General features: G+C 40.7%; 1 protein-coding gene across 1 annotated transcript; it reads left to right on the top strand.

Moving 5' to 3' along the window:
- Positions 1-1,284: 1,284 nt before the first annotated feature.
- Positions 1,285-13,416, top strand: exosc10 (exosome component 10). The gene is made up of 25 exons (XM_086278099.1): positions 1,285-1,491; positions 2,046-2,182; positions 4,563-4,686; positions 4,774-4,878; positions 5,067-5,226; positions 5,536-5,644; positions 5,738-5,813; positions 5,903-6,013; positions 6,140-6,283; positions 7,556-7,746; positions 7,857-8,013; positions 8,195-8,343; positions 8,509-8,559; positions 8,705-8,816; positions 8,965-9,012; positions 9,090-9,165; positions 9,265-9,365; positions 9,453-9,545; positions 9,638-9,706; positions 9,925-10,030; positions 10,117-10,190; positions 12,576-12,756; positions 12,880-12,944; positions 13,032-13,108; positions 13,201-13,416. Exons 1-25 carry the CDS (start codon positions 1,366-1,368, stop codon positions 13,229-13,231), a joined length of 2,673 nt encoding a protein of 890 aa, XP_086134225.1. The 5' UTR covers positions 1,285-1,365; the 3' UTR covers positions 13,232-13,416.
- Positions 13,417-13,752: the final 336 nt, after the last annotated feature.

The raw sequence follows: 13,752 nt of genomic DNA, 5'->3' as shown, positions 1-13,752 counted from the left end.
GTGGAATTTTACACCAGACTAAGGGGAATGTATTTATGTCCGATTAGTATACTCATGGTGGTCACCTTAGCTCGAAAACTGCAAAGTGCTTCGCATTCAAATATCCCTTAGAGAGATATTGGCTGAGACATGATTGGTGTATATTGCCTCCCAATGCAGCAGATGCTGTGGCACGGTTGCTACGGATTGCAAGTGTCAATACTGCCCCCTAATGGTCCCACCATCCCAGTGCATCTGTCCAGTGTGAGGCAGTAAACTGGACATGAGGCAGTGCCTGCAGTATGACTGCACCGAACAGGTACACTGAGAACCAGAGACGGAATAGGCAGTCATATTCTGATTCATACCCAATGTTGAGTCGGTTCACAGTTTTAGAGGTAGAGGTTCACCTAGAAAATCAGTAGAATAATCCTTTAATTGTCCCACAGGGGGAAATTTGGGTGTAACAGCACCAAGAAAGACACATATACAAACAAACAGTACACAAGACACAGAACAGAAACACACAATTTTTACATATTTTACATATATGTACATAATTTTTACATATTTAAAGTATTATTGAAATAGAATTGAAGAATTAAAGTGAAGGTTATATCACAACACCAGTGTCTTCAAGGGGCTTCATATTGTAAGGTAAAGAGTCTACAATAACAGACGACCCCCTATGTTAAAGCACTTGGTGATGGTGGGAAGGAAAAACTCCCTTTCAACAGAAAGAAGCCAGCAGCAAAACCAGGCTCAGGGAGAGGCAATCATGGGGGTGATGGGAGGAAGACAGTTCAGTTTAATTTAATTCATACAGTGCCAAATCACAATAACAGTCTCTTTAAGGCTCTTTATATTGTAAGATGATGACCCTACAATAATAGAGCGAAAATCCCCAAAACAGACAATCCTTTGTGAGCAAGCACTTCGCAACGGTGGGGAGGAAAAACCACCTTTTAACAAGACGAAACCTCTGGCAGAATCAGGCTCGGGTAGGGGCAGGCATCTGCCACGATTTGTTTGGGGTGATGGGAGGAAGTCAGGAGAAAAGACACACTGTGGAGGAGAGCCAGACATTATTAATAGCTGTGGTGTATAAACACAGAGTGTGAAAATAGATGAATGAAAAAGAAACGCTTCCCAGTGCATCGTGGGAAGCCCTCAGCAGTCTAAGCCTAGTGCAGCATAATTAAAGTAAAAATATGTGTGATCGTTTGCTTCGGCTGATGGTCTGTGATACGATCCGCCTGGTAGTGGCCCTTCCACCCCACACCGTTAGGTGGTGCTGTTTGTCCCTCGGCATTCCCAGTGGCCCAGAAGAATCATCGAAGAAACGAGTTGTTTCCTGCGTTACACATGTACATAGCACCAAATTAAATGATGGCTTCTTCAAAGAAGAAAGGTTTAAAGAGCAGTGGCCCTAAGGACAGTAATTTGGACACCAACGACGAGGACAAAACCGAATTGTGCCCCGGTTTCAGAGACGTGGACGCTTTTGTTAAAGTAAGTAAACAAATCCGGAGTTCATGCTAGCAGGCAAGAAAGCAACGTGGATGCCTGATAGCTGGTTGAAAACATCCACAGCAAGCTGTTGAGACGAGGTGACTTTTATACAGGTGATTGTAAAGGTAAAGGTCGACGTTACGAGTCTGGAGTGTCTTTGCTAAATCGTTAGAAATGTGGAAGTCTGTAGTTAACAGTTATTATCATGCAGTGTTGCAAGTAACGGACGAAAAGTGATAGAAATCCAGTCCTAAAGTATCTCCTGGGACCAACCACATACTCTATTAAAGTCTTTGGTTAAATAGCCTCTGTTTATATAAAGTCAGCAGAGCCAGCAATGACAAAGTAAGAGCATTTTAAATTATTCAATAAGCACTATATCCATGCTGCTTTTCCCTGTGGATAAACCTTATTGTTCCCTCAATATGATGTAATAACAGTAACTAATAGGGAACAGCAGTGTTTCCGTGCCCTTTATTTTTAATTATAATCAATTTCAATATATTGAAAATGGCTTTAAACAGTAACTAACAGCTCAATCTTTTTCTCTACAGCATGGGTTTGGTGCTGTATTATCAGCCACCAAAGCATCTGCCGGCCTGCCTCAAGCTGGGGATGAATATGATTTCTATCGGAGCTTCCCAGGATTCCAGGAGTTCTGTGAAAGTCAAGGAGATAAGCTCCTGCACTGGTGAGAATATAGTGTGTTGTTGCATTATTTTATTTTTTAAATTCACAGATTCAACAATGCATTCAGTGAGTTGATCAGAATCACAATACTTTATGGATCCCTGGGGGAAATTATGTTGATTACAGTGCTCCAGTACAAACAGTAACAAAAACAGACAATACAAGAAGTAAGACATAGCACAATATATTCATATGTATATATTGTGTAGTCCTGACAAACTATGTTGTTGAGGTTTGAGGCAACACTACAGTTTTGCAGCAGCACACTCCACTTATAATGAAAACTGAGCTTAATGATAATCAGACCACATGAATCTCTTAAACCATATCTGTATACCAAACATATATTAACTCATTTTAAAAAGTAATTTCCATCTATACTCACTTGCCTGTAAATGTATATTACATTTCCATCATTATTTTTAAAGTGTATTTTGCAAAAGTCTCAAGCCACCCGTCATTTCATGTCAGTGCAGAAATTTACTGAAATATGCAAATGTAGATACAAATACAGTATAGAAGACAGAGACAGTTGGTACATTTCTAATGAGTTTGAAAGTCAACATTTGGTATGATCGTTTTTATCCTTCAACACAGCCTGAAATCTGTTAGGTAAGCTCTGTTATCATTTCTTTAAGTAGTCTTCGGAAATGGTTCTCCAGGCTTCTTGGAAAACATTCAGGGCTCGTCTTTGGCTGCCCTCTGTTTCATGACAGAGGATCCACCATGTTTTTCAGGTGGCTGTAGACACTCAAGGTGTAAGACCTGTTGCCACTGATTTTCAATCCAGTTCTTGTGTAATTTGTCATATCTCACCCATACCTCCCTGTTTTCCTTAACAATGGCTTCCTGACAACCACCCTTCCACTGAGACAGTTTCTGATTACTTTAATACTCTTTACCTGTTGTACATAGTTTTTAATGCCTACCACTATTTCCTTGGGCCTCCATTTTTCCACTTTCATTTTTTTTTTAAACAACATACTCCACACCATGCCAGGGTATGCCAAATTTTCAGCTAATAGCTCAGTGGGAATCACATTGTTGGCGCAAAAATGCTATTTTTATGTCAGACATTTCGTTTCACGGGCATAAACTAGCGTTTTTCATAGATTCATCTAAAGAAATGAGACCAAAAGGATGTTTTTTAAGCAGGCTTCTAGTAGCAAAATGCCTAAAGATACAGTTGGCTGTTTGCCAAGCTATGTGTAGGCACAGCACTGGTTCATCGTTTCAGTTGGGTTTCAGCTTGCATGATTCATAGGTCAGTGTTAAGTGGCTTAAAAAATATTTCTCTGAACATGATCAGATACAAGTACTGGATTAAAAATCAGTAAAAAAAGCAACCAGTGTCCAAAAGCCTTTGAAATACTTCGAGAAAGCCTGGAGAGCTGTTGCTCAAGAGAAAAGCACTTTAAAAAAAATAGCAAGAAGATCTGGCATCTTGGAAACGAAATACAAAAAAATGAACTCAAGACTTTTGCTCATACTCTACATGTACGTGTGATGCTTCTAGCAAACAAGATCGGTGATCGTTTGCTTCGGCTGATGGTGGGTTATAAACGTAACTGAAAGTAACACACCAGTATTAAGTTGTTATGTGTTGGGTTTGATATGTGTTTGGGATTAGTAGGATCTGTAGTATTTTACTGACTGATAGTTATTGCTTAGTCGCTCGCACTAATTAGAAATCTGCTGACATCTCAGTGTAAAAGAATGCACGAGGGCAGCTGTAGACACGATAACTGGCGCCTGATATCGGTCACGGCCACCTCAGTTCCTGCAAAACAAGCAACTCTCCCCACCTGTTTTAACCAATCAGACAGATGCACATTCTCAGATAAGACTTTGTGTAATGCCTAGATATCTCCTCTTTTTTTGGGAAATTGGCTGCTGCTAACTGCTTGCAGACTGTTTTCTGAACAGAACAGATCCATAATCATCCAGTGCTTTAATAAATACACCAAAAGATGAAGTATATCGACTGGTGATTCCTAAAAGTGGATAAACAATTGTGCGACATATGGCACTGGGACTTCTTACACAAGTAGAGCGAAAACACAGTGATAATTATAAATAATGTGGCATAACAAAAGATCTATCAGCCTTAGTAAGCGATCAGACCCATCCAGGATGCATACGTGGCTGGCTGCCTTGTTATTAGAAACTCGTAATTGCTGGACTTCTAGATTAAAACACAAGGTAGCAGTTTTCAAACTAAACAGGGGTCAGCAAAGGTTTCCAGACGTCTCCCACGAGGCTTTAGTGCAGACGTACCCTTTGACACGCATGCAGATGAGTTGTTTTATTGAATAACTAACCTGTCACTAGCTGTGCATCAGTAATCAAAATGTAATCTTTTCACTGTGCCTCTGTGTTAGTATGAGTCAGATAATGCAGCACCATGGATGCAGATCTCACATGAGAGACCGGAACAAGCTGACAGGGCTGGAGGAGAGGTTCGACTTGGTCGTGGACTCAAATGACGTTATCCTCGAAAGAGTGGTATGACCCGCAGCTTTGGTGTCGAATGAGTTTCTACACGAAAAAGTCTTTGCAAAGTAACCCTGAGCTCTCATGTCTGATTTCCAGGGGATTCTTCTTGATGAAGCTGATGGGGTGAACAGGAGCCAGCAGCCTGTCATGCCTGCAGGGTTCCAGCCTCCAAAAGTTGTCGTTTCCAGCTGGAATCGCAAGGTTGGCTAATTAACCTCTCCGCTATTACACTGCAGATGCCAGTGTCTGCTCTGGGCCGAATTCAAGAAGAAACAATATGTGCCAGACCTGGCAGCCGTTTCTTAAATCTCACGCACACACAAAAAAAAGTTTTTTGAAAGTAGTACGTTTGTTCTACACTTTTTCTAAACAATGCTTTTATGGATCAGGGTTCCAGTCCTAGCAGTCGTTCCGAGACATTTCGACTGCTCCATGCCAAGAACATCACACGACCTCAGCTGAAATTCAAGGAAAAAGTTGACAACAGCAACACGCCTTTTATACCCAAGATCTTCATCAAGCCAAATGCAGTAAAGCCACTTCCATCTTGTAAGACATGCTTTTTACTCTCATATTCTTCCTCATCCTATTGTTTTCTCGTGTTAGCTTTTGATTGCAATATAAACGCGTTGACGCAGGGATGTCAAACTCATTTTATACCACTGAAGCTCTAATTTCTGTCAGTGAAAAGAAGTCTAACTATAAATGTAATGTCTTGATGCATGCTCCTAAAAGAAAAAAAAGTCTAATTTTCCAAAGCTGTCCTGTGGGTGAGCTGATTCTCACCCCCAGGCCTTATGTTTGACACTCCTGCTTTAGCGTGTCAAACTTATTACCTTTCCTGTTCTCCATCCATAGATTTTACCAACAAACAAATGCGTAAAGAGAGGCCTGAGGACCTTGATGTCCCAGCTGCCCTGGCTGACTTCATCCACCAGCAAAGAACTCAGGAACATGTTGATGACATGTAAGCATTCTACCTTGTTTAATATACACATCATATCTTGTTCCATTTTTTATTTTTATTGTGCAACTATACTTGGGATTTTGATCCATGCAGGTTTGCACACCCATACCAATATGAACTGGACCATCTTACAATACCAGAAAATCTTCTGTCTAAGCCAGAACCTCAGGTAATACACTCATGTGTAATGTGTGATTCCTGTAATATGATGCTGTCACTGTTGGTTAGGCCTCTGTCTAATCTGTGGTTTCTTTTCAGATGCACAAACCAGTAGCTGAGACAAAGTTGTCATTTGTTGATACACTGGAGGATTTGGTAGCTCTAAATGAAAAGCTGTGCAAATTGTCTGAATTTGCAGTGGACCTGGAGGTACAGAGCTCATATTCATAGTGTTGTAATGTAATGTAATGTAAAAATTTTGCATCACAAATTCATTTATTTGGACATTTTCAGACAAATTTCACTGCTCACTTTCTTCTTTGTTCTTCATCGCAGCATCATTCCTACAGAAGTTTCCTCGGCCTCACCTGTCTGATGCAGATCTCCACCAGAGAGGAGGACTTCATCATCGACACCTTGGAGCTCCGCAGCGAGATGTACATCCTGAATGAGGCATTCACTGACCCCTCCATTGTCAAGGTAATGGAGACACTCCCCAATCATTTTCCCTCTGTATCCTGCTCTGCTCTATCAACAGCAGATGAGATTACATGTCTGGTTAGATTTGGTTTGAGGTGGGCAGGTGCACAGTCGGCAGCTGTTTTTAAAATTTTAATCTCAGTTCTGAATTCGTTACAGTGCAGTGGACAGGCATGACCTGTTGTTCTGGTACATGATCAGTGCAGCAGATAACTGGGGGAAAAATCTGTCTAAAGTGTGAAAATGTACTTTTTTTTTGTGCCAATTTATTCCTGTGCAACTCAGTGAATTTCATGCATTCTGTTCATGAAGACTCTCTTACCCTTTGCTCAGCTCTTGTTATCAGTTTCTTTGTCTTTAAGTGTTTTTTCTTTTTAAACAGGCCCACACAAAGAGGCAGAAAAATAATGTACTGTCACACCAGCAGGCACCTTATGATCACCAGTTTGTTTGTAAAGCACCTTGAGGTGACTGCTGTAGGGACTCGGCGCTATATAAATAAAATTGAATTGACCTGATATGACTTTTGATTGGTTAAAAGTGCATGATTTGACACTAAGGTCATTCAAAAAGCCAAGTCCAGTTTACTGTATCTTGGGAAGAAATCATTTACCCTGTTGGGATTTATAAATAGCTTATGAGCTCTATCAATAAAGTAATCATAAATGGGTTTACATACCAGTTTTTGGTGTTTGTACCTACATGTGAATGATTTCCCTGTAATGTGAAATACATATTTAAAGAGAAGCAGTCTGGTGGTCTAACTACTTGTCTTTCTGTTTTTTAAAGCCATTACTTTCCCACATCTCAGAACTGAAAATGCACTTAAAATAGCCCCAAGGGAGTATATCTTCCTTGGGGCTATATCTCATCATCTCCTTTTTGATATTACATGGAGGCCTTTTGGGAAAAAAAGAATCTTCACCAGTGTAATGATTATAAGTTTGTAAAGTTAAAACCCCCCTGAGCCGGAATTTGTTTGAGGTGTCCTTATTATTTTCAAACACATCCGATAAAGTTGGCAAGCGTCCCGCGGTGTGTGTGGGAGCAGACATGACTCACTCACTGTAGGACACCTGTGAAAAAAGTGTGGTGCGTAGGCTTTAAACCACTGAAAGATTTGCGAAAATGATCCAAATGTTACATAGCATGTCTCCACTTTTTTTCAAAAGAAAATATATAGATATAAAATGAGTCTTAATTGTTTTTCTTTATTAAATAAGCTGGTTCTGCACCGGTGAGGTTTCAACACTTCATGTTTTTTGTTCGTAGGTTTTTCACGGTGCAGATTCTGACATTGAATGGCTCCAGAGGGACTTTGGCTTGTATGTTGTCAACCTTTTTGACACACATCAGGCAAGCCGGGCTCTCAACCTGGCCAGGCATTCCCTCGACCACTTGCTAAAACACTTCTGCAACGTGGACTCTGACAAACGTTACCAGCTGGCTGACTGGAGGGTTCGGTATGGTGACTCCTGGTTATTGAATGCATAGTTTTATACTTTTCACTTAGCTTCAAGCGTTGTATGGTTGTTTTGGGGGAATTAAATATAGTCCACATTTGTCCACATAGCCCCTTGCCAGATGAGATGGTGCAGTATGCCCGGACAGACACCCACTACCTTCTTTATATCTACGACTGCGTGAGGGTACAGCTTCTCGACTTCAACCACGGACAGCCTGGTTTGCTGCAGAGTGTCTGGAACAAGAGCAGCAGCATTTCCCTCAAGGTGTGCACTTCATATACCATGAAGATTAAAGTGACACTTCCTTAATAGTCTTGTTCAATTCTAATAGTTCCATTGGAGTCTTTAATGCTTCCATAATTTTTACATTTCCACACCATGACCTCTCAAGATTTTCTGACATTTGTCACGATTCGCCATGTGCCCCCCCTCTCTTCTCAAACAGAAATATGTGAAGCCTATCTACACAGAAGAGTCATATTTGGAGCTGCAGAGGAAGCAGAAAAAGTCTTTTAACACCCAGCAGCTCACTGCCTTCAGACTGCTGTTTGCCTGGAGGGACAAACTGGCCAGGCAGGAAGATGAAAGCACCGGGTAGGCTGCCTGGAAATGGATGGACTTCTTGTTCTGGAAATTTGCTGGAGCTTTTTTTTCCCTCTCTCTAGCTTATCCTTCCTGTCCAGCTACATATTACAGTCCAAATGATTTAGGGTTTGGAAGTCGTAACATGTTTTAATCCAGTGTTACCTGTGTGTTTAGATACGTCCTGCCCACTCACATGATGATCAAAATATCTGAGGAGTTGCCAAGGTAAGTTGACTATATTTCTCTTCTCTTTCCTCTTTTTTTTCTCCTTTTTCTTTTTTCCGGTTCTTGTTGTTTTCACTGTGGAGTAGATGAATTTAATGTTTTTATTCATAACCTCCAGCTCAGTATTTTGTCTTTACCTACTCAGGGAGCCTCAGGGCATCATTGCCTGCTGTAACCCCGTGCCCCCACTGGTGAGGCAGTACAACAATGAGCTCCATTTGTTAGTGCAGCAGGCCAGGGAAATGCCCCTCCTTAAGGTGAGGAAAGATGAGTGGCAGCAGGGGGGGATGTTTTGGGGTTTTTTTCTCCCCTCTTGGTATTATAAGTTCAATGTTTGAGATGTCACTGATGATTTGAGGGACCAGGATCAGTCAAATATTGCAATATCTTTTGCATTTCACACAGGCTGAGATTGCTGCGCAGAAGAAGAAAGGACTCACGCCCATTAAAAAGGTTTGCTTAAATTCCAGTTGATTTTGGAGGTTGAATGACTGCAGGGGAAATGAATGTGGTTTTATATCATTTTCCAGCCTGAGGTCCCGTTGTTTGGTCCCCATGATACATCCAGGGTTTCCGAGAGCGACCCCCCTCAAATTTCTGCTGATGGTAAGCTTCATGCTCGTGTGTGCTTTGCATCGCTCAAACAATAGCAGATTTCAGCCCATTAGGCTTTGTATTGATGCATCCATTAATTTATTTTTTCAGATCTGCCAGTTAAGCAGGGGATGCTGTTCTCAGAGGATGAGGACGTAGATGTACAGAAAGAAAGCGGTCTCGTGGCATCAGCTAAAATCACACTGTTTGAGGTGGAGATTAACATTTAGTTTATTCAGAGTGAGATGATTTGTGTGTAACTGTGGTGCGAAATGTGAGATCTCTGCTCTTTGTTAAAGGAGGTGGAAATAAAGGATGACCAGGAGTCAAGCTCAGCGGCTCAGATGAAAGCCAGACGTATTATTGAGTCCTTTGAAAACCCCTTTAGAATGGTAAGAGGCAGGCAGTGATTTACCCTCAGTGCTGGTTGTGTGCCACCGAACTTGAGGTTCAGTATTCATTTGTCTTCCTTTTGGGATTTCAGTATTTACCCTCCACTGATGTGCACGTCAACAAAAATGCCAAGTTTGACCCGTCTTCAAAAATATTCGAGGTAATCAAAGAGCTCTATTCACCGATCCATATCCTGTTTTTTTTTTTTTTTTCGTTTTTTTCGTTTTTTCGTTTTTCTTTTTTTCTTCTTCGTCTTTTTTTTCTGTTTAGTTTCTTTTTTTTCTTCTTCATCTTTTTTTTTAATTTTTTTTTTTTTTTTTTTTTTTAAACCTCGTCCCTGTTTGAACATTCACAGCTACAAACTTCTCACCTTGACAGATCAGTAAAAGGTGGAAACTACAGAGTGTTGAACAGCAACAGACTGAATTAGAGGCCAAGAAGAAAGCCAAGCAGGAAGCCAAAGAAATGGCAAAAAAGCAGACGGGTAACAGGGTTAATTTACTCTAAATTGATCATTTTCTTTCACCCATAATTCATGTTCCTCATTGTTTTTAATGTTGACTTCCATAGAGGAAAGGACAAAGGCTAAACAGAGTTATCAGGAGTCTCTCAAGAACGTCGCCACAGTTCGCCAGCAAGTAGCAGTGAGTCACTCACTTTCTGTTCCTGCCATTTTCTCTTTTCAACTTTAGATGGGCTTCGGTGTCCCTGTGGCGTGAGAGTTATACTCACTCAAGAACATGTTAAAGCCTCTACATTAATGGCCAGTTTAACCCTCTGCTCTGCCCCCCATTTTCTGATGATGCCTTTGGTTTTTCTGCACATAAATACAGTGACTCATAAGCGAGTAAAGCACTTTTACCAGTCTGCAGCACTGGCATTGAAGTGGCCTTTTAATATTTATGTCTGTCACATGATGTGTCTGGGGAAACAGAATCCGCAGCGGGGGACTAGAGCATTAAGAGACTCATCCTTTACTTATCACGTGATTTATTTATTTTTTTTCTCCCCTGGAGAGCGACAATAGCTCCTTTCTGCCCAAAAGCCCATCTACTGGGATTACTGCTTTACACCCACCTGGTTACTCATGCACAGTCTTTCCACCATAGTGCTTCCTTCTTCTTTTTTAAATACTCTGTCCCCTCTACCTTTCACCATCTGAGGCTTTGCCATCATTTGTTTGAGTGAACACTAATGGCGTGCACCAGACTAATCCTCTGTGTGATGACTGTTTCAGTGAAAACTTGGTTTTAAGGCACTCCCTGCTGAATTGGCACCCTCATATAAGCACGTTGGCACCATCTGGTGGCGTGCATCGTAGTCGGAGATGTTGGCAGCAACGCTTGAAAGTAACAGTCGTCAACTTGCCAACTTCAGCAGAACATTGGCAGTTTCGGCTAACTGTCAGTTTCAGCTGGCACTTGGGCAATGAAGTTTTCTTGTCTAATTACTAATTATTTGAAAGAAAGCTCAGTGATTTTTGGAAGCTCCTGCTGCTCTGATATAAATAATATTACAAAAGGGTTGTGCAGTGATTTGGTTGTTCACCAACAGTGGCATGAGAAAAATACAACTTGCTAGTGAGCAAAATGAAATGAGCTGAATAGACTAATTTGCTTGGGAAATAAAATATGCAAATTAACAGTTTAGCTTAAGGAAGCACTGCTGTGGCATTTTCAATGTAAACAGAAATGTGTGTTTTAGGTTATAAGGTAATTATTCACAATAATGTTTTCACTTTGTAAGCTTTAAATCCAGGTGTCCTGCTTCTTTGTAGTGAAAACAACGTATAATCTTCGTTGTAACATTATGTAATTCTCCAATCTTGATACAGCTGACTCGTAACAAGCAAACTGTCAGAAGACAGATTCTATGTAGGCTTGTATACACCATAAATATATACATTCACCAGGTACTACATTATGTACACCTTCCTAGCCCCCTTTTGCCTTCAGAACTGCCTCAACTCTTTTGTTATCCACCTTTTATTCAACAAGGTGCTGGAAATATTCCTCTTAGATTTTGGTGGCACAGCATAAATGCAGCTCAGCAGAGCGTTTAGAGCATGTTGCACTGTGAAGCTCGTGTTCCACCACATCCCAAAAGGATGTCATGTTGAACATCTGAGCTTTGTGACGTGCTGTGTTGTCCTGCTGTAAGCAGAAGAGAGTACAGTACGGTGATAAAGAGGTGGAGATAGTCAGCAGCAGTACTCAGGCTGTGGCATTTCAACCATGCTCAGCTGGTGGTACTCGTTTTCTTTCAGCTCCTCCCTTTAGTGGTTGTCACAGAGGATCTTCTGCACAGCCTTATCCCTAGCACCGTATCACCTTATCCCTAGCATCTTCCTCTTTCACACAAAGAAGTGTACTCCATAGTGCCAATCCATGGTGGCAAATGGGGAGGGTTGTGTCAGGAAGCATCCAGAATAAAATCTTGGCCAAATTAAATATGCGGATCATCAAGACAAGTGTGCCAAGAAAATGTTCCTCACACCATTCCTCCATCAGAAGCCTGAAATGTTCATACAAAGGATGTGTGCTTTCATGTTGCTTACACCAAATTCTGACCCTACCATCTTAATGTCGAGGCAGAAATGAAGACCAGGCAGTCTTATTCTAATCTCCTGTTGTCCAGTTTTGGTGAGCCTCAGTGAATTGTAGCCAGTTTGCTGGTCTTCTGCTACTGAAGACCATCTGCCTAAAGATTCAACATACTGTGCTTTCAGAGATGCTCTTCTTTTGGTTGTAGCAAGTGGGGTTTTTTTTTTTTGTTTCTTTGGACTTTCTGTCAGCTCAAAGCAGTCTGGTCATTGGATATTTTTGCATAATTTGACCGTTCTCTGTGAAATGTTTAAACAGCAAAACATTGAACTAAAAATCATCAGATATAGAATAAGGGGTCACATGCATTCAAGACTGGGGATAAACTCTAACTAGTTTGACAGTGTCTACATTTACAGAGGTGCTCATTAAAGTGATCATTCTTTGTATTTTACTGAATGCAGTGTTACTGACCTATTTAATTAGGAATCCTCAAACGCCGGCGGAAAGAAAAGAGAGCGAGTCGACAGTGAGGTTGGAGACTTGACTCCCAAACCAAGCAAGAAGTTAATGAAATCTGCAGAGAAACCCCAGAAGACAGAAGTAACTCCTCAAGACAGCTTCAAGCCCTTTGACTACAGTCAGTCAGACCTCAAAGTCTTTGCTGGTACGCATATCATTTTTTTATTACACTGGGTGAAACCACGGCTTATTTTTCATTCATTTGCAGTTGTTTTAAAATCTAAAAAAAAAACAATTTAAATTCTGTGCACTCTCTTTTCTTCTACAGGTAACACATCAAAGGATAACACACAGTTTGATCCAAACCGGCAAGCCCACGATTTTAAGAGAAAAGTATGGCTCTGTTAAAATAATTTATTAACCGAACCACATGCAAATATATTCATGTTTAATAATGAATTGCTACATTTTGTGTAACAGAAAACTCCTAAGGGACAGAAAAACAACACTGGTGCTGGCAACCGAAGTATGTCGTACCTGCCTGGAAAATCGGATCGGTAAATATATTCAGCGTACAGAGGTTTTTCTGGCCTTGCTAATTCAAACTCACAGAATATTAACCACTCTGTCCTTTTCTTCCCCCTTACAGAGGATTCCGGCATAACTGGCCCAAAAGATAGGCTGTCTTTGATGCCATTTTCTGTCTCCATTTTAAAACCTTTTCACCCTGCAGAAACAGTGTTTGTCTTTTTTTGTCCTTGTTGTGCAGCCAAGTAAAATCCAGGATTTCAGAATTTAATGAATTTTGAATCAAAAAGTGTCTTTTTCTATCTGCGCACACTTCCTAAATAAAGATTGTTTTAGAAGTAAACCCTGCCTTATTTTTTTATTTGTGCAACAGTATTATGTAGAATTATCACTACCAACTCAGATATTAAAATAATAGTTAATAAATAGTTAATAAAATTGGTCATTATCCTTCTTAGCTTGTGTGAACTATGCTGCATGTGTTCTTTGAAGCACTAGTGTCAGCATCAATCTAGAGCTTTACTTCAAAAGTTCCCGAGCTTAGCTTCTTTATTAGATTTGATTTTACAAGTGCACAGTCTGCTGCAGTGATGCGGACGCTGCACCAGTCCATCGTGGTGAAGAGGGAGCTGAGTGTAAAAGCGAAGCTCTCAATTTACCGGTCGATCTACGT

Source organism: Aulonocara sp. 'chitande type north' Nkhata Bay, linkage group LG20 (assembly GCF_057382095.1).
Source record: "Aulonocara sp. 'chitande type north' Nkhata Bay isolate Kocher_YH1m ecotype deep benthic linkage group LG20, A_spYH_male_GT1.1, whole genome shotgun sequence".
In the NCBI taxonomy this organism is placed as follows: domain Eukaryota; kingdom Metazoa; phylum Chordata; class Actinopteri; order Cichliformes; family Cichlidae; genus Aulonocara; species Aulonocara sp. 'chitande type north' Nkhata Bay.
Note: the sequence above shows the minus strand (reverse complement) of the source record. Positions and strands in the feature narration are given on the sequence as shown.

Bases quoted from the DNA above. Each gene is read 5' to 3' on its own strand.
- exosc10 (XM_086278099.1), top strand. From the start codon at position 1,366: ATGATGGCTTCTTCAAAGAAGAAAGGTTTAAAGAGCAGTGGCCCTAAG. The intron at 4,687-4,773 runs GTATGACCCGCA...TCTGATTTCCAG, and splicing joins ACGTTATCCTCGAAAGAGTG to GGGATTCTTCTTGATGAAGC. The intron at 13,109-13,200 runs GTAAATATATTC...TCCCCCTTACAG, and splicing joins CTGCCTGGAAAATCGGATCG to AGGATTCCGGCATAACTGGC.